Genomic DNA, 27,372 nt, shown 5'->3' with positions numbered 1-27,372 from the left:
CAAAAATTACGTCACGCAAACAACAGTCATGTGGGCTGTGGTTTAAATGAAAAAATGCAGCTTTAACAGCGATAAACTGTTTCAGTTTTAATGTGACCCAAAGAAAGCAACCTTTGAGAACCACTGGATGTTGCTAGAACACCAGCATCTCAGCCCAAAACAAAGAGAAGAGCCTTTCCACTTCCTTCACTTTCATTTACAACCAGATGGAGTGTTTACATAAGAGGCAACAAACAAATAATATAGCTACAACTACTAGCATTATAAAATATATCATCACTTCACCTCCTCTTCTGCAGACATGGAGTAGCAGAGCAGAGCCTCAAATCAGAGGCACACAGACTTTAAATTAAATAAAACAAGTTCACATACATGGGTAAATAACATAAACTTTTAGGAACTTTTGACTGCAATGCTGGACAGAAGGAGCTGCATGAAGAACTTTATTTATGTCACAGATTCCGTTGGATGCACTTGACTTGACTTTGATATCTCTACATAGCAGATAGTTGTTTCCTGCTACATCAGTCCTTTATTTAAAGTCTTGCATATGACATTGTTAAGATCTCCCATCTGGCTTCAACACGCTTCATCACTAGCACACTGTAACTATTTATGAATCTGTCAAGGTCCTCAGCAATGAAGAGGCTGCCGTATTCTTGCACGTTACAATGAAGTGGTTTCAGTTTGTAATACAGTGTAGCAAGGTAAAGGGCACACATCCTTCTTTTGACTTTCCAACTCATCTTGGTTTGACCTTTAAAAAGGTACTCTGCACATTTCTGCTGCTTACAACATTGTTCAAGCACAACAACCAGAAATCTATCTTGTGCGATGAAAGAAAACAATCAGTAAAAAAGCACAACAGCAGCCGACATGCACATGTGCGTTCACTCACACACAGTAATGAAGCAGTATTTCTTTAGTCAGGTTCAGAGGAGCTTGTGAAAGAGGTGCATGCTCCATCTTCCTGATTCAATTTCTCTCCTTCTCGTCTTTCAAGTGCTGCCACCGTCTCCCCTCTGGGAAGCTACAACCATATGCAAATGGAGGGATCAAATTATGGGGTGACTGCTCGCATTATGCGCCAGACTTCCTAGTCTTGGCCTGGCGAGGCTCCCATCACACTGTAAAAACCTCCGTCTCACTGAGCCGCCAGTGGACGGGGACAATGTGGAAATTAACAAAAGCCACACGAAGAAATCCAGCAACGTTTCTCAGAGCTTCTCTCAGTCAAAACACGCCAAATAAGAATTTTGTTTTTTCTTTTAGAAACAACAGAGTTGCAGCAGCTTATCTAAAACTCAATACCAATTTCACTTTCAAAGCACATGGGAATATTTTATTAGACCAAAACAAGAAAGATTATTGAGAAGTACGATAACTGCAAAGGACAGAGAGGATTTATTTATTTATTTGCTTTTCTTTCCAAGGACGGTCAATCAATGAAAAGCTTTCCAGAATATCTAAGTCTGAGCCGGTGTGAAGGACACAGTGAGCGAAGGAGGAAACGACAGAGCAGAGTGGGTTACAGAACCTGAGCTGAGCCGGACAGACAGAAGGGAGGTCTGGTACCAGGCATCACTGACCGAGGTGATCCACGGGGTAAAGTCACTGCTAGATCAGGCATACCGGACATTTAGTTGGACGCAGGTGTCAGATTGCCCCTTGGCTTAAAGTTGGGTGAGCAACAGAGAAAAAGACAGGGAGAAAGAGAGAGAGGAGGGCGAAAGGAGCTGTCTGTGGTGCTGAAAGCTCCAGGACCGAATGCTAATCAGAGCTGTCAGCACTACAGCAGGGATCTACATGAACCCTGCAGTGTCCAAGTCAAGCTCTGAGCTAACCAGTCTTCTGTCCTACTGTAAGTGGCACCACTTAGTGATGCAGGCAAGACCAGTATCACACCACTAACGAGAAGTATCTCACTTTTTGGAGTTTCACAATAAGAAGTTTCTATGTGTGCAATGTATCCGTTCACACGTTTCACCCTCCAGTCCTGGCACAGCTTGAGGTAATGCAGAATGAGACTGCATGAAGCTGTGCCTCATTTTCAGTTTCTGGTCAAACCTCCAATTAAACAGTTCGGAATTGGAAACAGTTCCAGAGATGCTGGAGATTTCTGGCAGGGAATTCACAGAAAGCACTAGTTCTCAAAAGCACCGAATTATATCTGGCATGTGGGCTCATATTCAAATCTACTGGTGTCAGAATAGGATTCTTACGGAAAAAAAAACTGGCTGAATGCCATAAAACAAACAAAAGTTATCGGGGACTGTAAGTGCTACTGTGTGCTCAAGAAATGCAAATGAATTTAGAGGCAAGTCAATAGAAAGATGGGATTAACCACTTTAAGATTTACCACATTTCTTTTTTTACTGGTGCCATTGTTTTGTTGCATTGGGATCTTAAGGGGTTAAATGGAAATTTACCTGGAGGAGCACAAACTGACACAAAGATGCATCTGCACCAGCCGCAACCTGAGCACAAAAAAAGTGTGTGTATCCCAGGGCTTTATAAATCTGCATACAGTGACAATAGAAAAGGAGAAAAACTGGAAAGTGTAAAAAAAACAAAACAAAAGAAAAAACAAAACACACACACAGAAAGAGACAGCGTCTTCAGTGAGTTCAGTCAGTTCAAATCTAATCAGTTTAATAATGTTCACAGATACTCATTATATGTTTTGTTGTATGTCATAACTGAACAAATCCATCAAATATCCACATGCGGGGGAAGAAAAAAGCCAACAAGCATGTTAAAACACGCAAAACTGCCAAAGGTGCACACACATCTAACCACTGGACACACACAAGGCCTCATTAACAACAAAAAACCAGATCTATTAATTCTGTAATGAGAGGCTAACACCAGCCCTTCAGTTATTTAAATAAGACAACAGTAGAATGGATGATAGTGTGTGTGAATCTTTTGGCCCTCCATGAATATGCATCTCACCAAGGAGGGCTGGCAGCTTCACATCACAACCGCAGCAGAAAACGGATTCTATCCACCTCTATTGAAATGCCCGTTCCGTGTTTGCCCGATGTTCTCAAAAATCAGCCTCATTGTAGCTTTGTGTAGGAACTAATTATTTGCAAGGTACACGGTTGAATGTGCATGATATTAAAGCTCAAAACAGCACAATTTATTTAAGCACGCTCATGCAATCACTGGGTAATCACTCCATCCCATTAAATCCCAAATAGGAGTGCTTGATTTGTTTAAGAGGCAACCAAGGTTAGTAATTCCACTCCTCCCACACACAGGGAGGTGATGCAAACTGCACAACTTTTAGCTGTCTGATCTAATTTTGATGGCACTAAAGCTAAACATCATCAGTTTTGTTTAACCCTTTCTCTTCAGACTATGATCTGACCTCGGTATCTTGCCCTCCACACTCAGAGCCCCTGGCTGTCTTCCCAGGGGGCTGATAGGACTCGATATCGATCCCTGGCGAGCACCTCAGCAGCTCTGGAGCTGGTAGGGACAGAGCTGCAAGTGTGAACATGGCTGACGGTCTGTGGTCCACTGGCAGAGAGCCGAACTCATCACTCTCTTGCTCTTTCCTCCCCTTCCCTTTCTCTCTTTTGTTTCCAACTATTCTATCCTGCACACACACAGCCAATGAATCACTGTCTAGTTACACACCGATTCCCCGGGAGGCCGGAGAAGGCTCAGTGAATCAAACCCTCCTTCTTTTCTTTCTCCACAAAGCAGACCTTCACCTGAGGCCTGCATGGTTTCTAAAGCCGCCTCGGGTCGTGTCAGGTGAAAGGTCAAACCGAACAGCTGATTCATAATGTACAATTTACCCATGATAGTACTAGAGAGGAGAGTTTATGTAAGTGTGCGGAGGCTTGTGTGCAGAAGTCTGCCTTTGGGATGTGAGCGAAAAAAGACGAGGAAAGTGTACGTCTGGCTGTCGTGTAGGTGTGCGCACAACCTGTGCAAATCAAACCATGTGGTGTGAGAGTGTGGGCGGGTGGCTGTGGGGAAGAATGCGGCATGTTAGTGGAAGTTAAATGGTAGCACGTACATGCGAAAGAGCTGAAAGTCTCCGCCGCTAATTACAGCCCTGCATCTCTGCCGCCGTTGCAACGAGGACACAGACTTTTAATGGTCTGGATGGCCACTAATGAGGCCGTCTGCCATGCACGCACGCACGCACGCACGCACGCACGCACGCACGCACGCACACACACACACACAGGCACAGTAATTACTGGTGATGAGAGGCAGAGTGTCCATTTGTTGGGCCAAAACGGCTCGGGAGTCAAACTCGAATTTAAGGGATGGCTAAATATCATAACTATATTATGAGCGTGGGCTTTTTCAAGGTGATGAGGCTTAATTGACTGGAAGGTTTGATTCTAAATGGCCTCATTTTGGCACGGGGAGTTTGTGGCAAGTGTGCTTAAAGTATCTAGCTTTTGATGGTGAGTTTTTTGAGTGTCATGAACAACAAAACGCACAACATTTAAACATAATCGGATTTACGGGAGCTATACGCCTACAGCTTACAGATTTACAGAACCCAAAATGCTGCCATTAAAGGATAACTGTATGGCATGTGTATATTCTTATTTGCTTTCTTGATTATGTCTGCTAGTTGCCATGCTATACAACATACACTGCATTGCTTAGCATCAAGACTGGAAATAGGGATAATCAGGTAATCCTGCTTTATCAGAAGCCAACAAAAGACGTCTAAATGCAACTACAAAGATTGTTAAATAATATGAAGTGATGCCAAAAGCTGCAGTTCCTTAAATGGCCACTTGAGGCTAGCACCAAAAGTGAGTCAATCCCCATAGACTCCCATGCAAAAAAAAATCTCCAACCTTACCAGAAATAAACACATTTACAGCCTGGTATGAAAAATGGTTTTGGTTACAATAGCTAATTTCCTGTTCACAACACCTACATAGGGGGTGAATTATTATACAAGTAACTGTTTAATTCATATTAAGGCTTAGAACTATGGATAATTAAGGATGTGGATGCATTGAATGACAGTTGGGCGCCGTCACAGGACAATCCATGGCCCAGACATGTTTGTCTTGATTCCCGTTCCTCCTATTTGCTTAATAATGGACTGGCCAGGAGTTAGGAAGATACAGGTACCGCCAAGATTGTGACTACTGGAGCCACAATGCTGCTCTTTAGAAAACTGAAGGTTTGTACATCTTAATATACAGCTAATGATTAACATGTTAAATGAAAGTGTAAAAATGAGACACTGTTATTTTGTCATGAATGTTGACGTGTTAATAACTTTCTGAAGTCCCTGCTAGTTTTCTGGCAACCTCATAGTGATGACAATAATTTCTTTAACAAATCCATGGATCCAGACTATAAGCCGCATCACTGCCAAAATCTAATCACTTGGTCCTTGTGTCACTTCTGACCTTCCCTGAAAATTTCATTCAAATCCGTTGATCCGTTTTTGAGTAACGTTACTAACAGACAGACAGACAGACAAACAAACAAACATATGCCGATCATCACATAACTCCACCGAATTCCTTGGCGGAGTAAAAACAGCAACAATTGTGGATGAAATCAATGCAGCATTCTATATTGTAAGTTGACGTACAATATACTAATAATGTTACGGCTCACAAACAACAGTTTTTTCACCAACATGTAGCACATTAAGTTAACTGCTGCTACCAACTGCTTAAATAGATAAAAATGCTGTTGGCAGAACGTATGCATTATGCAACAGTTGTGGGAAAAACCAAATAAGACCCCCAACAAAAAACTGGTTAACATGATTACAACCAATGAGCTCGTAGCTGAGGATTTGATAGGACTCATAAGTGGTCCATCAAAGTTTTTTCATTTTTTAGTGAAGAAACTAAAAACCTTCCTAAATTCTCTTCTTTGTTCACACTTAGAATATGGAGCAAAATCAAATCTCCAGATTTCTGGTGCAGAATGTAAAAAGTAGCATCAGTGACGGCAGAAGGAGTTACTTTTCTTCATGACTGTCTCTTTTGTTGGTGGTAATAATGTCTCAAAATGACTGTGGTAATGACTTATTGATGCAAGACGAGCACGTGTAGGCTCTGCATTACAACAATAACTCACTGCTGCACTCTTCGGCTCGCTACTGTGTCCATGACAACACCAAGCCAAGCGAAACAAGGCTTGCCGAACAGACTATATAGCATGCTGACTTGCTTTGTTTTTAATTCTCACTGTGTAGTGGCATTTTTTTCTCTGCTCTTTCTTGTTTCAACATCACTGAGTCACTTTCCCTGACTTCTACCTGCTTCCAGTTTACAGCTAAAACACTGAGCCACAAATAGGATGTGCTGTGTGCACGTGTGTGTGTGAGAGAGACCTTTAATTATTGATGAAGCTGAGTCTGTGAACCTTCCTTGCCTCGCTAGTCATTTGTGATCTCTGATGTAGGACATCAGGAGTGTGTTGTCATAGTAACTGCACCGTAAAATAACAGTGTTGCTGGATTGTGGTGGTGGGAGTTTGCGAAATATGTGGGAGTTAAGAAAGCATAAAAGCTGTCAATCCCACCTCTATTTGACTGCGTGTGTGATGTCGGATGCAAAGAGGTGGGAGCTCTGTCTGCACAATCATTAAAAAAAAAAAAATCACACGCATATGTTTAAACAGAGCCGGCTTGTGGTGCTCATTCAATCCACTGCTTTCGATTAGTGTGCTTTCAGGTAAAGTGATGAGCTGTGTGCCTGCTCCTGAACTGGCAAACATTTGGAGAACGTGCCAGAGACTGAAGCGTGACAGTTGTTTGGTGACAGATATCAGTCAGTCGCCTCTCTCTAGTCTGCCTAGTGGTCCTGAACAACAGAAACAGCCAGTTCAATTACTCCGTGTGGCCAGTGTCCAGTGGTCCTGAGGTGTAGGCCAGACTGTGGTGTGCTAAGAGGAAGAACATCATTCCAACAACGTGGCGACAGTTTTATTACGACGGGTAATAGCTTGGCTAAATGTTTGGAGTGCGCCTTTTTGAGGAAGTTGGGTAGGAAAAGAGACTCGACTGCACTTTGAATGTTACAATTGGTGCTGAGAATCTTAAATTTGCCATATTTATGTTGGTGAAAACTGTGATTAGGAACACAAATATCTACCACACCTATTTCCCTGTTCGAATGTCATGAAATCAAGTTCACAAAGCATACAAAATGTAAAGTTGTGTATGTAAAATAACCGTATGACGACCAACAAACTCAGAGTTCCAACATTTGCCTTTCAATGCCCAAGCAGAAGCTGCAAGCACAGAAAGAATCGTCTGATTTACAATTTTCTGACAGTTCTTGAGCCTCTCATCTGTGCCACACTGAATCCAAGTGACTGTATTCTACATGCCTCATTTAAAATGTGCCAAATATAACCCATCTGCACAACCATGAAGCCATTAGTAACCCAGCTTCAACCAGCGGTCTTTCAACTAAACTTCAGGGACTTTTTGGCAGAACTGGGCTGAACTGCAGGCAGTGTTTAAACTGCATTTAGACAGGAAACAAATGAAAAACATAAGCAGTAAAAAATAAAAATTCACAGAATGTAGAGTCATCATTTTCCCTCCAAATACTGACAACACCTGGGCACTTGTAAAAATGTTGTACATGTTGATTCTAGTTTTTTCCCCCAGTTTTTGTAAAATAAAAAAAATTCAGCATTCTTTCTTTTTCTTAAAATTTCAGACATTATACCTTAGTTATACTCTATACTTGCTATACTACCTCTCTACTTCTAGTCATAGTTGCGGTTTCCATAGAGGTGCAGGATTTTATATTGCAGTGATGAATGAGCCCACATTGAAAAAAAAAAATGTAACAGAAGCAAATAAAATGCCCAGAAACTGTTTGGGGGTTCAGAGGGTTAAACTGATTCACACATCAATTTTCACCTCACACAGAGCCGAATCTCTGAATGAAAGAAAATGACCCTCACTGAAGCAAAGTGCATAAGGATATACACCTGGTAGCTGCCTATTAGCACGGAGCTATATACACAGGAGCCATTAAGGTGATTCAACTAGGGGTTAAAGTGCTGACTATGAACCACAGAGTTCTGACAGGAGACTCATTTATTCATTCACTTATAGGTGGGAGGTCTAATACAAGCATGAAAAGCCCTTTCAAAAAAATTTCAAAGGAAAAATAATGCCCATCACAATTTTTCAGAGCACAGCATGACATCTGGAAATAGTTTCTTTTGTCTGACTAAACAGCCGGGTACCAAAGAAGATATTGTATTTGATGTAATAAAAACAAGAGGGCAGATACTGTTATTTGCAGAAGGGGCTCAGATTGTTGCCAATTACTAACTGGTCCAGTACAAGCACAGGGTTGTAGTAACTCAATACTCAAAGCATCATTCTCTACTTCGGTGCATCTTATTTTGGTATCACCCCTTAATATTCAGTCATACTTCCTTGCTGTTCTCCCTCAGGGCAGGCTGTAGGTCTTTATTTTCCCTTTTCAGCTCATTTTAACACGCCTGAAGAGGTCAACCCAGACTGGATTTCACAAGAGAAGCAAAGACTTGAAAAAACTCTGAAACAAGAGCATGATAATGTGCTTCAATTCCTAACTGACCTAATCATCCGGGTGACCAGAATTGGGAACCACCACTATAAATGTGATCACCAGTTAACATGCCAACAGAATCATGAACTCCGTCCTGTTTTGTTGAGTGTCAATGGCAAAGACAACCAAAAATGCTATGACAAAAATGCAAGATTTTGACTCCACTCACCACCTTCACGTTTAAACTCCAACAGATTGATCACTTTGGACTTTACTTACAGGCATACTTACATATACACACACACTTTCTACACCACATGCACATTTTTTTCCACTCACATGCGTATGCTCTCATGCTTCTTACTCATTGTTCTTTGTTATGTTCGTATGTCTATTTGTGTCTGTAGTTTACATGTGTATTTGTTCCTGCTGGCGCCTCGTGGCCAGGTCATGTTTGCAAACGAGAACTGGTTCTCAAATATTTTTATCTGGTAAAATAAAGGTCAGATGAATAAAAAACTATAAAGATTGCTAGCTTTGCTACATCAAAAACAGGTAAATGTTAACAACTTGGCTCAATTTCTCCTTGTTCATCTCCATCATAATGAAAAGAGTTCAAAAATAAAAATGACAAAGAGTTGATTGTGATGCTGCTTTCCCAGGGGTCTCTGAAAAATACCCTCAAGAGACCCAGGAGATCTAAAACTGCACCTTTTCTTAGCCGTACTCATTTCTACACTTATGTGTGCTACATGCGGTCATTCTACTGTAAGAGGAGGCTCAGTAGCATTGACATTTACTGTCCCCCACTCGTGCCCACAGCTTGTCATGTCACAAGAAATCAACACCAACAGATGTGCCACCGAGCCCTGACGTACTGCAGTGCAGTGGAGCTGAACCACATCCAGATTTAGAACAATGAGATGAAATACAGCATGTAAGCAAGGATGCCATTGCCTTCAGAGGCCTTTTTTTTTAGATGGGAGCAATTGTTTCCACTTTCTAAAACTCTGCTGTGAGAGCAGAACCCAGACAGATAGAGGGAGCAGTTTACCATTAGATAGGAGACTGTGTTTTTATGTGGGGAGTGTGCCGACAGATTGGAGATTTTTGAGATGGTGGTGATTCTTTTTTGTAGCTTCTCTGGCTTAGATAATAATCTTCATTTCCACTCCTAGAACTTCCCCTCTCCTCCTCCTCTCCCAGTGTGTTGGATCCCTGCTCACTGCACTGACAGGAACATGGGCAGCCTAATAAAGAAATAAATGGCAATAAATCTATTCAGAGGCCACTGCTGACCTTTGTGGGTGAGTCTCAGTGGTGTCTGTGGCAAACAGGCAGTTGGCATAATGATTGGTATGCGACATTACATGACACAAAGGGGCAAAAATACAGAACTACAAATTGGTTGCTCACAAAAGCAACAGCAGGATTGGTTTTCCAATCCAGCTGGCTTGGCTTCCAGTTCGCACCGCGAAGGTGAGCGCTAAAGTTCATGTGTCGTCACTTAGAGGATGCCAAGATAAATCAAGGACAGGTAAATGCTAAGAGAGGAGTCATTTAACATCATTCAACAACAAGGCTCCAAAGACAGATCCTATCTGCTCATCTGATGAAGAGCCACTGTTGCTGTTTCTAGATTTAATTAAAATCGTTAACGTTTTAATCTTCAACGTCAGAGCTTTGGCTGAGTCACTGCTGACAGATGCACTACCTCCACTGTTCAATAAGGAGGCAATTTCAGTTTGTAGCAGATCCCAGCAGGCTTACACTCAGCTTATGTTTTGTCATTTGAGTCATATATACATTTATAGAGGCAACACTGTGGCTCTTTCCTCGTTTACTTTCAGTGTCAAACACATTGCTATTACAACTAAGCTGTCTGAAGGGTTCTGGCTCGACAGACGTTTGCACACACTTGATGCACAACGTCCCCACAGAGCAGACACACTCAAAGTGCAGAAAACAGTCAGCTACCTGTTGAATCTGCAAATAACAACCCTGTGTGTGACTCACGACAGAGTGCAGTGCATAATTATGATTGTCAGAGGGCTTCACATTCTGAAGAACACAGGGTTGAAAGCACTTCAGAGCCATTTACCAGTATTTCAAGGAAAAACGGCGCTACTTTTGACACGCTTTGATTTGGGGGCTTTTATTTGGGGCTCACAAAAGACGGTAAAATTCTCCATACATATGTGACCGACGTGATAAGAAAAAAAATCATAAAGTGACTTTGAAAATTACTCAGCCCTGCAAAAAGCACACACTTCAATCAGACTATATTGTTGACTGCTCTGAGGTATGGCTCAGTGAGCACAGTGGCGTCCACTTAAGCGAAAGAAAGCTGGTCCTGAGGAAAGAGCTAAGAGTATAGTGGACTAGAAAGGGCACTTGAGAGGAGCTGTGCATCAGTCAGCCATTGCTGTGCACTGCAGGACTGTAGGTTTCTGCAGAACCACACATACAGACACATTTAGCGACACCGGCAAAAGACGACAGAGATGAATAGGCAGACAGATGCAGCTGGAAGGACGAACACGGTGGAGAGATTCGAGCGCTCCTTCTGAGCTCAGCAATCTTCAACACCATCCCTACCTGCAGCCGCTGGTCTTACCTGTTCCACCCCTCTGAACCACCAGGCTGGTCTCAGCTCCCACCGCACACTCCTTCAGCAGCTCCACCACCTGTGTGTGTGGGAATCCCTGCACAGGCTGCTTGTTAATCTCCACGATCAAGTCGCCCTCGCACAGACCCGGGCAGCCCTGAGGTTCCAGGACTTGTTTAACTCGCTGGCCCGTCGCGCTGTCCGCAATCGTGAAGCCAAAACCATCCACGCCCTTCACCATGGTCAGGGTCAGCAGCTCCCCTTGGGTCGCCCCCGACGACGCCATAGAGACGCTGTCGGGAGGCGTGGTCCCAGTGGTGGGCGGAAGCGAGCCGTCTAAGTGGGTGTCGCCTGGGTGGGCGGTGAGCAGCTGCTGCTGGGCGTTGACCTGGTCCTGGCTGGGGTCCGTGACGAAGCGCGCCGTGCGGGTCAGATAGTCCAGGTAGTTGTCGTAGCCCGTCCTGCCGTTCACCATGATGGGCCGCTGCTCCATGATGCCCAGCGGGGAGATGATGGTGGTGGTGGTGTTGTTGTTAGTGTTGGCAGCTTCCTCCGGGTCGTAGGGCAAAGGGTAGCCACGACACAACACCAGGGTCACACTCTGGCCGATCGGTACCGACTGGAAGAGTTTGACCACATCGGCGTGGGTGGTGCCCAGGACGCACACATCGTTGATGTAGACAATGACATCGCCTGCAGAGAACAGACAGACAGACAGACAGACAGACAGACAGACAGACAGACAGACAGAGACAGACAGACAGACAGACAGACACATAATGGTCAGGTGTAATGGCTGGAACATCAGGAATAATGGCTCAGACATGGGCGACTAGAAGCGATTAACCTCAGGATCAGGTAATGGGCAGAACCCACGGTGAGGCTTTTATCGTGTGATTTCATACTGTGCTGTAATGGTACAAGAAATTACAATTAAAATAAATTTACACTAAATCAAAATACCAGAAACAGAAGGAGGCAAAGCTGAACAACAATGTGCAGATTCTCTTAAGCAAGTATTTTTAGCATCATAACCTTGCTCAACTTGTGCGATTCAATCTATTTATCTAACTAGAGAGAGTAACAATGTAATGCATTTCTTTAATGGTTCTGATGCACATAGCCTTGGAAAGACAACCTTTCCTACAAATGAACAGAAAACAGCTTGTCAGATGTCAGTATGATAGCAATAAAGATGGGGAAGAAAGGAAACGTGGTTGGATATTATAGATGAAGGAGAATCAACCATTACAGTGCATAATTTATAATAAATGGACTAATGAAATGTGAACATTGAATGTAAGCTGTTGTTTTGTAAATTCAAACAAACTGACTGACAAATTCAAATCGAACTGCAAATAATAGACGCTACCAGCATATTTGGTTCGTGGATAGCAAGATGTTTTATTTTTTCATGAAGATTAATGAATGAAACCTTTAACTGAACAACTGAACTGAGTTACAAAATGCTAATGGAGGAGCAGCCGGTCCAGATTTGCTATTAAGATCCAACATTTGTTCCAATATTCAATCAACTGTACTTGATATTGTCACTGTCTGTCCTCAGATTCCCCTTAGCGCCATAAACGATCTCCTCTACAGATAATCGCAACCACACATAACGTCCTGTCTGCTTTTGAAGTGTAAAACTGTGCAGATGACAAGTGGCTAAAATGTTTGCCTTTTATGGGCCCAAGTGGTTTTATTTGCTTGCTGCAGTATACTGCACTATAGATAAAACCTGGCTGACAATTAAATGTTCCCACACAAAAGCACTCCACATCCAGGCTTATCTTTGTCTCAACCGGATTACTAAATATAGTGATTTGTGCTCCACTGTGGAGGCACCATGCGGGTTCTTAAAACTCTGGGCAAGTGGGAACACCAGGCACGATCTATATTAAAGCCTGACAAACAGCATTACCTGGGTTGATAATGAAAACAATTATTTTCTAATTGCATGCATAATTGTTGTGCTCTTTGGGGAGAGGGCAGGGTGAGAATGAGTACATGCTGCAGAGAGAAAGCGTGCAAAACAAGAATCCTCTGTGATTAATAAGCAAAGCATGTGCTTTTAGAGATTGGCTCTAACCTTGCTAACCACTAGCTCCACGCTGTCCAATTCTCTTAAAACGTGAGCAGGACACTATAATAGCACTAATGGCTCGGTCACTGACGCTTCTTTCGAAAACAACAAGGCAATTCACATCGATTTCCTGGATTGACTGCCGGAGTGCAGTTGACTCCTCCGTATCACAGCACCCAAGGTAAATGGAAGTTAAGATATCACCGAAATGTTCTGTCCTATTGTAAACTGTGTTGCACATAAACGCTTTCCAAGTTTTAACGCTCCGTTGGTATTGACAGAGTGAGCTCACGCCTCGAGGCAACGCGACGTGAGGGACTTTTTAATTAATCTGGGTAAACGTGGCCGACATTTGCCTTGAGCGCCGGTGTCAGAATCAATAGTTGAGCACACTGGCAGAAAACAAATGATGGTGCCGTGACCTCAGAGCACCTTGGCTGTGCCCATGTATCTCATTCTTTATGACTGGAGAGGAAATGCACAGAGACTGGGAGCATCAACTGAATGCTATGGACTGGCATACAGACAAATGATTCACCTTGTATACTTATGTCTAAAGAGTTTAGTTCACAGAGTTTGTTCAGTGGGACACAGTTTAGTGATATCAACCTCGGAAACTTCAGCCACCTTCCCTGAGAACAATATGAATGTAAATTGCAATAGTGACAGAATTTAAGAATTACAAAAGAAGTAGATTGCCCCTGTTACTCTGGATCACTGCTCACACAAACATTTTGGCTGGTAATCCTGTAAAATGACTTAAATATCACTCATGACTCCAGATCAAAAGTTACATGTTTCTAGAACCTGTTGTTGCTCGCTTACTTTGTATTATTTATCTGATTTCTTATCCACTATCCTCTTCTCTCTCCCCTTTAACCTCACCCTAACCAGTCAAGGCAGACAGTTGACCTCCCTGAGCCTGGTTCTCCCTCTTAAAGGCAAGTTTTTTCTTCCCACTGTCACCAAAGAGCTGCTCAAAGGGAATATTTGCATTTGTTGGGCTTCTCTCTCTAATCTAATATTGTAAGGTCGTCACCTTACTCTTCATCGTGTCATGAGATGACTTCTCTTGTGGATTAGTGCGATATAAATAAAACTGAACTGAATTAATCAGCTTCTGAGGTCTGAAAAGGAGGAATTCAGTGTTTCATCGCACATCTTGCATCACTGCATTGTGTTTGGATGCCTCTACCAACCAGTCAAGTTCCGGTTTACATCATGTCACCTGGATTTAAAATGTCACCACTTCACCTTTTTACCCTATTAGACATCTGTGCCTAGGTTTGTCATAATTACAGTGTAAATTCTTGTGTTATGGCCAAAAGTGGATTTTTGTGAGGTTACAGTGACCTTTAAAGACCCAATTCTGACCCATTTATTCTTAAAAGTTTGTGCCAAAACTTAAGAACTTCCCTGAAGTTGTTCAAAAAACAAATTATGTTCACAAGAATTGGGAAGTTCGAGTTTCAAACTAAGTGAGCTGAAATTTAAAAGTCACCTGGTGAGCTTAATTGGCCACTCATTGCAGCTTTAGATGATAAACTCCTTTTAGCTATGTGCTGGATAAATGTTATGTACAAGAGCAGTCATTTAGGTGTTTTTATCCCTCCATGCTGTTGACAGCCAGGGTCAGAGGCAAGATAATTTCAGGCTGTCTGTCCATCTGCAAGTCTCATTCTCATGAAACAAGATCCGTGAGGACATTTTCCTTAAATTTAACGCCAATTTTCACAATTTTGGTGGTAAAAGGTCGCTGTCACCTTACAAAACTCTTTTTGTCCATAAGTTCATTCATACAACTATGACAAAACTTTACACAAATGTCTAATAAGACATGCATATAAACTGCAACTTGAGTGGTTGGTAAAAGCGTACAAACAAAAGAAAGTTGCTCCAGTTGTTCTGTGGCCCTCTGTCTTTGAAGGATCACTGAGAAAGTAACCCTTACCACCCAGCTCACTACTGATAATATGGGCTGGTGACTAATCTGTTCAATTCTGCTTAGCATCCATCCATCCATCCATCCATCCATCCATCCCATTATCCATCCAACCATCCATCAAACCAACCAACCATCCATTCATCCATCAATCCAATTATCCATCCATCCAATTATCCATCCATCCACCCATCCATCCAATTATCCATCCATCCATCCAATTATCCATCCAATTATCCATCCATCCATCCATCCAATTATCATCCATCCATCTATCATCAATCCAATTATCCATCCAACCACCCATCCATCCAATTATCCATCCATCCACCCATCCATCAATTATCCATCCATCCATCCATCCAACTACCCATCCATCCAATTATCCATCCATCCACCCATCCATCCAATTATCCATCCATCCATCCAACCAACCATCCATCCAATTATCATCCATCCATCTATCCATCAATCCAATTATCCATCCATCCATCCATCCATCCAATTATCCATCCATCCATCCATCCAATTATCCATCCATCCATCCATCCATCCATCCATCCATCCACATGCAAACTCCATGCAGAAAGATCCCAGGTTGGGATGCTAACCGGGGATCTTCTAGCTGCAGGGTGAAAATCAACCATCGAGCCACTGTGCAGTCCCCCTGAGCTTTCATGTTCCACTAAAACAAAAAAAGCAGTTAATGAAATCATTTCAGCTGGCAAAATGAGAAGTAAATGAAGTCGAGAACTCATTGTTTCAAACACAGCTAAGAATTTCTGTGAACTGAGTACTTAAATTAACCTTCACATGTTTAATTTGAATCATTCTCAGAGGCCCGTGGAGGTAAATCTATCCAGTTTTTCACAAGAAAAAAAAAAGAAAGACTAGAAAGTTTTCTGAAAACAAAATGCAATTTCATGGAACAAAACTATTTTTTTCTATCTTGCTACCTTATTAAATGCCTCAAGACCGAACTGTTGATTTTGTAAAAAAGCAATTTCCCATTACTGCGAGCACCACAAATTAAATCCAACTGAAATTTACCCAGAAAACACTCATGGCTACATACTAATAGGGACCAGAAGAAAAATATGTCATTTTGTAATTTCAGTAAAACAACCCCAAATGAGCACACATGGTCATCATCATGAGGATGGATAAAAGGGAAGAGAAATGGATGCATCAGCAGACTCCCAGCCATCCAAACGGCCCTCTCTCCATCCACCATAAAAGCTCCTGTGGTCCCATGTGTTTTCCAGCTCACACTGACCTCACACCACTGCACTGGGTTCAAGACCTGAGCTCCTCGCTGCTTCATCTTTCTCCATCCAACCCTGCATATTCCTGATGACATTTTCATCTAACGGTGACTTCAAGAGTCTGTCAACATAACAACGGGTCTTCGTGAACGAGCTGAGAAGATTAAGGTGTGATAATAGAGTAGTTTAGATTCTCAGCAGGGTGCAGGTTGTTCTCAGGATGTTTTGAGTGTGACTGTGGTAACTGGGTGACATGCAGTCCAAAGTGCATTTTGACCATGTTGCAAACAAAACTTATAAAGAACTTTAATGATAGAAGGCATATGATGTAACTGACTGTCTACTAAGCCATAAGTAGGAACAGTTGGGCTGCTGAGCTTTTAAAACATGTTAAAGTGGCAGGCAAGGGGCTGCAGTGAGAGCAGGATGATGGCTTATTTAAGTTTCCCAACAACACAACAGCTTCCGCTGTAAGCTTGTCTGACTGACTGACTACTCTGCTCAAGTAACCTGGCATTACTTCAGTGGAGCCATGGGGAATTTTCATTGGCTAACTGTATCTGTTTGTAGGGACAGCTGACATACAAAAAGGCCTATTCATGGTTTGAGTGTGGACTACTGTTACCTGCCCTCCAAATTCTGAATAAAAGAATTAGTCTTGCAAACACATACTTAGTTCTAAAAGTCTTCTCTCTCTTTTAACTTTAAAAGTAAAAACACGTACTAGCTGTAACCCATAACCAATCTTGTTTCTTTGTTTCTACCTCCTCTACATTGATCTACAGCTGGTAAAGGAGTTTTTTGTCTTCAACGTGTAGCTTTGGCCTCAGTACTTTATCACGATAGAATGCATTAAGTCCTCTATTACGAAGCTTGCTTTAAATGTCAGCTGGAAACCTTGAAAAGTCACCAGAGACAATGTTCCCAACAATCTCAAGGACCTAACAGTATCTCGGTTGGTGCTGTAGAGCATTTTCTCACTACTATTTTCTTCACTGAACTATTCTAACACATCTGAGAGGAATGTGATCTTTGGTTCACTTGTGGGTTTATTGAGCACTACACAGGGAATTCAGACAGATGATGTGGTCTTGAGAGCAGCTGATAAGAAAACGTAATGCATCGGCTGAAATGTCACTTTTTAAACTGTCTAATGTGGGTCATAGGCCCACCACTGTGTGAAAACCACCTGACTCTCTTCCCACATCAGGAACTGCATTTCATGTTTATATCAAAACTTCATAAGATCTCATTTCTGCCAATCCTGTGACCTCATACAGTACAATTCAACCTGGCTGAGTGATGCTTTCTTCGACAGCTCACTTGTTAGGTCACATCGTTCTAACATATTCTTATCAACTTTCCACGCTATGTGTTAGAATCACATTGTACATGAGTGATCGTCTATTTTTTCATGCCTATATAATATATGTAAACACATAGTTCAAATTTCTTTGACTGTATTTCTCCCGCAGAAACTGGCCAGCACCCACTCTGTAAAAAAAAAACAAAAAAAAAAAACTACAGTCTATTCAGCAGAGTTGGTATTCTGATTTGTTTGAACATGAAAATTAAAATAGCTATACTTGACTTGAAAATACACATCAGACCAATCATGTGTACCTCATTATGTCCAAATCTGTAATTGTGAATGAGCTGAAATTGTAGTTCGTTGTCTATAAATCACACTATTCAGCTAACAAACAAGTTTATATTGGCCAAATGAAGAATTAATAGCAGTGGCTATTCACAGAACAATGTAAATGTAACTGGTACAACAATGAAATATGACTCAGGACAATAAACTAGCAAATCGTTAAGACAATTTAAAAATTTTACTGCAAGAGGTTGCCTCGAAATTTTACGTTTTCTCAACTATTCTTTTTTACAGTGCAGTGAGGGCTGTCGTTTCAAACAGTTTTCATTTGTCTTTTGTCTGAAATCAGTTGTTATTTTTGCATGGCACAGTAGTGCAGTGGTTGGCACTGTTGCCTCATTGCAATAAGGCTTTGGTTTCAAATGCCTTTCTGTGTGGAGTTTGTGTGTTCTCCCTGTGAGCTTAACGTGGGTGCAATGGCGCCAGAGACATGTATTGTAGGTTAAGTGGCGGTTCTAAATCAGCTGTAGGTTTGCATGGCTGTCTGTCTCTTTGTGTTACCACCGTGATGGACTGGTGACCTGTCCACTGTGGACCCTGCCTCTCACCCAATGTAAGCTGGGATTCAGGCTCCCTACAGGATGAAATGGATACAGCTAATAGATGGACTACTTCAAATGAAACCCTTCAAATGCTGGTGCATTAAATCTTTTGGAAGAACTTACACATCTTTGACATTTTTTTGCGTGTGCTTTTGATAAAGAACGTACAGTAAAATAATTTATGGCTCTGAATCAGTAAAAATGTCAGTTTTATCCGAATAGAACACATACTATATTATGTGGATGGAGTTCAGCAGAATGTACCCTCTGGTGCTGAATGAGTGTTGCAGCAGTTAGACAGCCCAGTTTTAAGCATACTGTACCAACAGACCTACTTAGTTTTACATTTTAAATGCCTCTGGCACAAAACTAAGCCTGTCAGCTTCAAGCTAAAATAACTCTGTATTTTACACAAACACAAAAATATCATTTTCTTGAGAGCAAAAATGCATTCCACACAAAAAAAGAACTGTTGTCTTGACTGCACACAACTGCACTGCATTCTGCCTTGCAATTATAAATTAGATGTGAAAAAAATAAATGAATAAAATAAATAACACTTTTATCTATACGTTTTCCCTGGTTGTGTAATGAAGCAGTAGAGACAGCCAGGAGGGGTCATGAGGAGAAAGCGGGAAAAAAATCATCTATCTGAAATTGTGAATTTCACACCTCTGCAGGCCTGGGTTTGTTCCGTGTGAGCTCTGAGTTACTGTCAGCAGCTCTGCTGCTGCAGAAGTAGGACACAAAGTCTGGGGAGGCAAAGTGGGGGGAAGGAGCGTGGATGGTGAGATAGGAATGGAGATGAGCTGAAGGGAGGAGTGGTGGGACAGTGGAGGAGTGGGAGAGATTTTGCTGTTATTTCTGGGGAATGAATGCATAAAAAAAGGGGAATTCTAAAACAAAGGAGGAGGTTGGGATGAGAAGACAGAAACCCAAAATGCTTTATACGCTGAATTGTCAGGACAAGCTTTATTAGTCACCAAGGGATCTATTTTGGGCTGATGCACCCACACATTTATTAAAAAAAAAGGGGGGCATTTATGACCCAGTGTTCTGAAAGAAATCTGTTAAAGCACTAGTAAGTATGAGTGTTTTGGAGAGGACTACAACTACTACACAGGAAACTCCCTGACCAGCTTACTTTACGTGTGATAAATGACCACTATAAGCTGTGTATTTGCTCCAGCGTATACAGATAGACATATCATTGCATCGTGAGAACGCCAACAAGCCTGCTGCTTCTATTCCCTTGACCTTTAGTGCAGATGGTTTGTCTCAGTGTGTGTGAGTGTGTGAGTGTGTGTGAGTGTATTAGTGTGTGTGTGCTGCAGTTCTACCCCCATGTGGCCACAGCCAGGAGTTATGAGGCTTGTAAAGTCCCCTTCATGATTAATGGAAGGAACAAAACTCTGCAGTTGGTGCACAGACATGTGCATGAATACAGAGCTAACACAATGCAAGTTGCACCTGCAAACATCAACAAAAACACACTGTCTAAAGATTTATATTATTTGGCATTTTTGCCTCAATTTAACTGTGAAAAATGTGGGTAAAGTGCATTTGTAGATGTGATACGGAGGCTTTATGTATCTATGTGAGCTCAATACTGTACTGTGTGAACATTTGGGACATGGGAAGTGAGACTTGATAACAAGTGGTCACTCGAGATGCATTCCAATGCCAGGTGTGAACTCAGGTACTTAGAGGTGTCCACTGAAAAAAAAAAAAAAAAAAAAAAGGACGAATGTGGAAAAATGTGGGGCTTGACAATATACATAATTTTTCTTTGGCTCTATGACAATATATGGATGCAAGAAGAAACACCACACTGCAAAAACTCAAAATCTTACCAAGTCTATTTGTCTTATTTTTAGTCAAAATGTCTCATCCCACTTGATCTGAGATAAATTCACTTAACAAGTGACATTTCAGCAGATGGAGGGACTTGTTTTAAGACAATGCATCTTAAATAGCTTGTTAAGTCAAGCAATCTTGAAAATTTCTTGTTTTGAGTTGTATTTTACAAGAAAACTCAAAACAAGTTTAATACATCTCAAATTAGGAGGTTACATGAAAGCATATTTATGATATTGATATTTTTGAGCCAAAAACTACTATTTTTTTAGCATATCTGGCTTATTTTAAGACACCTAAGCTTGACAATCCTGGTAACATATAGCTTAAAATAAGTTTTTCCAGCTAATTCTAAGATCTCAATATTGTAAATATCATATCTTATTTCAAGAAATCTTACCAAGACATTTTTCACTTGTTCTGTTGGCCGATTTTTTCACTAATTTCAAGGTGAAAGTTCCTTGAAATAGTTTTTTTTCTTGTTTTGAGAGGGGCATTTTTTCCAGTGCAGCTCTGCAAGTATCTGTATTATCGAAAAGTGTGATACAATTCAAATGCATGCCAGTCATGAGGAATGTATTAATATGCGAAGATTTTTCTCTCTTGAGTGAAGTTTATTGTTGGTCGGCTGTGTGTGAATGTGTTTGGTGTTTCACACTGCCGGCTATCTCAGGAGACCTCCCGGTGAGACGAAGGTAGAGAAATGTTTTTTTTTATTTTGTTTTGTAAGAGTGGCTCAGTTTGACCGAGTCTCAGGTGGTGTGTCAGACATGCCTCGGGCTTACCTGTGGCCATTTTTCCGTCAGCTGCAGCGGGCCCGTCGGGGATAACGCTCTTGACCTGGAGGAATTCATCGGGCTCGTCGCCTCCGATAATAGTGAAGCCAAAGCCCATGCTGCTCTTTTGGAGCGACGTGGACAAGAAACTGCCTTTCAGCTGAGTGGGGTCCCGCGTGAACAGCGGCTTTTCTACAAAGGACACAAACAAACAGGTTAACCAAACGCAATCCTCAAAAGTGCTTCATAGCAATCGCTGAAAGGACCTCAAAGCTGGTGTGGGGCAGTGCTCACAGGGTGGGGGCATGGGTAAAGCTTAACCGTTAAGATATGGGTGTAGCCACAGGAAAAAACTGGCAGGGCATGAATTTCAGTAGCAAAACAGCAAACTTGGACACAGGTGGGGCTGTGGTGCTGAAAGATGCAGGTGTGGTTCAATAGATTTGGCAAGGCACAAAGGCGAAATCCCTCTTAGCACCCCCAAACACTGGAAACTATCTGTTCCTCTCCTCCCATGCTGGGATATGGTGGGCAGAGGGGGTGCAGACAGCATCAGTGGTGCTGTTCTTCAGTCCCACCAAGGAAGCAGCAAAATTCAGCAAATGTCATGCTGTCAATCAGGTATCAGCTCCCACAGAAGGTGGTCGGGAGGGTTAGGGAAGAGGTGGGAGGTTTCTGAAGGAGAGAGAGCTGGGAAATGTCTGCAGGAGGAGCTCCGCGAGGAGGAATGAGAGAATCTCAGCCAACAAGCTTAGTCACACTTAGCCAAGTCTCCCATCTTTTCACCTTGGAAGGGAGACATGGCTAGCGTGTTAGTTTACATCCTTTGTTTGCCGTCACCGGTCCAGACTTATACTGAGTGATAACCCTCCCTGCCTGCTTATGCCTGGTGATACGGCAGGTCAGAGTGCACGGCTGCCGCACAAATCCTTCAGCTGCCTCGAGGGAGAAGCTTGCTTGCGAGTTAGCATGCTTACAGTAAGTCAAACCAGCGCAGGCAGCCATGAGAAGGACAGTCGGTCTCCTTTGCGTCTTTCTTGGCCTACTTACTGACAAAGTGCCACAGGGAGAAGGGGCTACAGACAGGCTGCTCAAGCACCACAGTACAGGTGGAGGCGTGAAGTGGCTGCTGCTGCTGCTGCTGCTGCTGATGGGGGCACATATTCATCCGCCGAGTCAGAACACGCCGGAGCGGGGAGGCATTGGCGGAGGAGGATGTAGCACACGCAGCGGCCCTGCGACCAAGAGTTGGCAAGCGGGAGAGGTCGCCGAGGCTGTGGCAGCGCTCGGGCATCAGGCCGACCTGAGCGAGGGGGGATCTGGGGAGGGTGGCAGAGGGGCTGGCATCCACTGGCACCAAAAGTTCGAAAGGAAAAGGAGGAGGTGGAGGTGGGGAGAGAGGAGGAGAGAGAGCCTCAATGGAATGTACACACAGCGTAACCACGGAGACAGTCTCTCGACGCAGAGCAGTGGACTACTACGTTACTACGGAAACAAACCTCCACTTCACCAGTCCAGACAGTTTTTTTTTCTAGCAGCACATCCTTCTGCTACAAACTGGTAGAGAGTGAGAACTGGAATCAGCAAACCAGTCATTAAACAAAACAGTGAATCACATTTAAAGCCACATGTTGGCGACTATTTATATGACCAATAAGTATTATCATCACCAAAATGCCAGCTTTCCACTCACTGTTTTAATGAGGCCTGCGTGTGAAGTGACTGATGCATCTTGCATGAGCATAACAATAATTCTGTTCTGTACAAGAAACAGACCATTTATCAGAGCTTATTGTACAGAAACTCAAAAAAAAAAAAAGAAGAAGAAAGAATTGCTGGATTTTCAACTTTCCTTGAAATACTCAGATGTCACATGCTATTCTGTCGGGAAAAATATTGCAAATCTAACCTTAAAAAATTGGGATATTTCATCAGAATTAAAATTTTCTATATGTCTTATTAAAAATTTGCTCAAAATAACAGGTTTGCATGAACCAGATTCTATAAAAAAAACAACAAAAAAATCTTTGCTCCACTGACAATAATCATCTTAATATGCTATAACCATTTCATATCGAGCATTTAACTTGAATCAGACACTTTAAAGCAGACGTTACACCTCATTACACTATTACACTTTTTAAAATACTTATTTCTATTTACTTGCATATATATGTATTGCAGCAATATTACTATGATTTTTAAAATTTCTTTTCCACTGAAAAAAAGATGAAAATGATGATGTGATTTTTACTGTGGTTGTGATTTTTAAGTTCCCTTATGTATGGAGATTGTATGTTGTGACACATTTTAGCAAAAACACTGCAGCTCTTACAATCTGGATACTGCATATGGCCATAAGGCTATTTTAATTATACATTTCAATTAATTGTTCATCCAAAATTTATATAATTTAGTACTGCTCATTAGTGTTACTGGTTGTAGTGATACTCTAAATAATATTTAAGGTGTTGATCTTTGACTCCAAAGAAAGCTTTGTGACACACATATTAGTACTTTATTTCAAAGTTTGCTGTTAGACATTGTCAGTTTCTACACGTATTACTGATAGGTGCTGTCTGCTGCACTAAAATCCTTGATTTCTGGACCACTGTCAGCCCACATCAGAACTGTTAAAGAACATACTTAACATACAAAAGTTGGGTTTGCTTTACAAGTCAGAGAGACATCAAATTCACTCTTCACAATAGAGTCAGAGTGAAAAAACCCCAACTATCTTCAGTGAGGAGAAAAAAAAAACACAAGAAGTCCTGCAACAGATGGCCTGGCTTCCACAGAGCTCTGATCTCAACATCGTGGAATCAGTCTGGGATTCCATGAAGAGACAGAAGCTACTGAGATAACCTAAATCCTACAACTGTGTCCTCAAAGATGGTTGAAACTAAAACTACCAGCCAAGGACCGCGTGCAACTGTACCTTGGTGAACTGGCGCTCTTTTAAAGGCAAATACTGATTTAGCTGAAGTATTTTTCTGCCGTTTGACTTTACTTTTAGTATCAATTAAGATTCAAATTACTCATTACAAATGTTTCATTTTCAAACAGCACTTATTCTGCACCTGTATCCGTAATTAACGGTTTAAGAGACTTTCAGAAGCACATAAAAAAAGATGTGAAAACATTACTTTTGAAAAGGAACTAGAGGGTATAACAACATGTACTGCAAGAATGCTCTCTAAAACACACAGGCAACTAAGTTCCCATGTAGAAGGCAAGAGCTCATCCAGGTGTTCTTACCTCTGTAGATGGTGGGGAGGGGCAGTGAGGACAGACCCTGGCTTTGCATCTGCTGCTGCTGCTGGAGTCTCCTCTTAGCCTCCAGGACTGGATTCTCAAACTGGGTCCTTCTATTTATATGACTACGATGGTCAAAAACACACACACACACACACACACACACACACAGAGAGAGAAGAGATTTCAGCTTTCACACCACCCTGCTACACTTAGCTTAGCCCCCCTCTCGGCAAAGATCACATCTCATAGACCTGGCACTACAGCAGCTATTCCTGTGATGATTAATTAAACGGCCAGTCCCCAGATTGTGTAACAGCCGCAGAATGGCTTTGCTGAGTAAAAAAGAACAAACGATTGATTCTGGGCTTTTCTTTTGCAATTCAGACTGTCTTATAGCCAGAATTATGTGAATCAGAGGCTGGGAAGAGGAAACCTGCACACAGAGCAGCGATTTTCTGTAACGTCCCACGTTGTTCTTAATTTAGTTTGTAAAGGGGGGAGATAGTCAATGACTACAAATACTGTAATTTGCCAGTGTGAAATAATTAGTCATCATTAGATATTTCTCTCACTCTTTGAAACTCCATTGTGCACTGACACACACACACACACACACACACACACACACACACACACACACACACACACACACACACACACACACACACACACACACACACACACACACACACACACACACACACACCATCTTTTCTCTCCTCTCCTTATCTTTTAATGAACACCCCAGTATCAGTGCTAATTACTAAACAGCTTGACTATATTTTTACATAGTTACATAATTTCAAGGTCTGGCAACTTTTTTTTTTATTTTTTAATGATATTTACATGACGACAAAGACCCACAATGAGAGCATGTTGAGAGGGAAGTGCGGTATATGAGGCGGCGTGTCGTCGAGTGTCATTCTGCAGGTTTTCTTAAGCCATGTCGAGCCAAATGACACCCTGCCTGTCTAAAAATAGAGCCATGTCCCTTTGTCCCAGAGTGGAGAGCATCCAGCCAAAAAAAAATTTTAAAAAAGACACCTCTGAACAGGGAGGGGACATGCAGTTCAATAGAGAGGACAGACCACTGCAGCACTCACACATGCATGGATAGAGATGAACTGACATGCTTTCTCCTGAGCGGATATAGACGACACTTTGGGAAAATATGGATAAGCACATGGCAGGCAGACATTAGGAGTCACTCCTTCCAGGCTACATCGCAAGTCTGCTCCTAATAAAGATGATTAATACAGCACCAGCAGGCTACGCTGAAAATCAAAAGCAAGCCATTACATATTAAAGATGTACCCAACTTACTCGACATAGTAGCTGCCGTAAATGGGGTCATCGATTTTCTCCCAGCCGTACGGAAGCTCTGCAAGAAAACAACAGCAGCGAGAGAACAATAATGAAGAGCTTGTTTATTCAATGAACTTGCAGCAGTATATTGATCTGGCATGAAAACATCTTCGTGGCAGGATTAGTTTACAGGATCATTTTACTGTCGGTAATTACCAAGAATTAGATTTGCACTATAACATGTTGACTGGAAGGATTGTTGTTGCTTCTCAGCAGGCTGTGTGTTCAGACTCGGGAGTGTTTTTGAAATCTCATCTTTTGTAAAAAATTAATGGCAACACGACACGAGATAAATAAAACAACTGGGTCTTCTCTGTAACTTGCGACACTGATTGATTTAAAGAGGCTATTGGCTCTTTAAAGCTGCGCATCAAATGCAAGCCTTCTCCAAGAAAGCGCTGCAAAATAACCCCAAATATTGATAGATCTAGTGGCAGAATTTAAATCAATAAAATATTCATGCCCTGCATCCTCTCCAAGCTGTAAATATTGGGTTTTGATGTGGGAACTTTGCATAGATTAACTTCACAGCCTCAACTCGTGCATGTTTCTACTGGTGTTTTACAGTTTGTCTGCAAGTTTCCAACAATAAATAGCTCATGACAGTCAGTTACTGGCAGTGACAGACACATGAAACAACACAACACTTGAGACAGGAATCTGAATGACATATCAAAGTACAACTGACAGAGCTTCAAATAAAGTCCAAAATTATTAAGTGTGCACAATGACATAGAGAGTCTGTGTGTACAAAGAGCACTTTTCACTCCTATCCCTGAACAAAATGAGTCAAATATTTGCATATAATCACTAATATAATGACTTGAGTTCTGTCATGACACTGAACTGGGATGGATTGGGATGCTTTTCAGGGAAGACAGTTGCAACTAAATATAATTTATCCTTATTTGTCAAGCAAATGCCAGCTTTCAATGTGTCAAACTGCTACAAAAGCAGAAAGACTAGTTTTGAAAAATCCTGCAAATGTCACATTTTGTTCTCGGTCATGTTTCGTAAATCCTCCACACAACAATCTTGGATGGATTTACTGCAGGAGTACTTCATGGTATGGAATGATTTCATTCTATGAAACTAAATTCCTTCACAAACTGGAGCGGCTCAGTACTAGGGTTGCAGTTTTCAGGTCAACTCCTCAACTGATTGGTTGGTTTGCTCTCATCTGACCAAATTCTCTCAGGTCATACAACCGCTGGTGTATGACTTGTGAGAAGAGCATGACACCAAAAGCCTTCAAGGATCAATCCATTTTCACAACTCTGAACTGGCCCAATATAATGAAAACTTCAAGGTCTAACTCGTTTAGCATTAACTGAATGTTTGCTTACAGTCAGCTTCAAACTAACCGACTCCATGTCAAAGAAGTAATCGGTGTGGCTGCATTTAGTTAAATGGAAACTTTGCAAATGCTCAACGATTCCATAGAAATCCATCTAATAGTTGTTGAGGAATATCACTCTCAAGCAACCTCATGGTGTTGCT

General features: G+C 41.9%; 1 protein-coding gene across 11 annotated transcripts in view; it reads right to left on the bottom strand.

The window, feature by feature from the left end:
* Nucleotides 1-27,372, bottom strand: part of magi2a (membrane associated guanylate kinase, WW and PDZ domain containing 2a) — a 288,018-nt gene that overhangs the window by 33,703 nt on the left and 226,943 nt on the right. For all 11 annotated transcript variants that reach the window (XM_023268605.3, XM_023268597.3, XM_035947426.2 and 8 more), the window contains 4 exons: nt 25,831-25,888; nt 24,508-24,629; nt 21,259-21,441; nt 11,134-11,817 (listed from right to left, as the gene is read on the bottom strand). In XM_023268605.3, the coding sequence (XP_023124373.1) occupies nt 11,134-11,817; nt 21,259-21,441; nt 24,508-24,629; nt 25,831-25,888 (1,047 nt within the window). The remainder of the gene's footprint in view (nt 1-11,133; nt 11,818-21,258; nt 21,442-24,507; nt 24,630-25,830; nt 25,889-27,372) is intronic.

Source organism: Amphiprion ocellaris, chromosome 21 (genome assembly GCF_022539595.1).
Source record: "Amphiprion ocellaris isolate individual 3 ecotype Okinawa chromosome 21, ASM2253959v1, whole genome shotgun sequence".
Classification (NCBI taxonomy): Eukaryota; Metazoa; Chordata; class Actinopteri; family Pomacentridae; genus Amphiprion; species Amphiprion ocellaris.
Note: the sequence above shows the minus strand (reverse complement) of the source record. Positions and strands in the feature narration are given on the sequence as shown.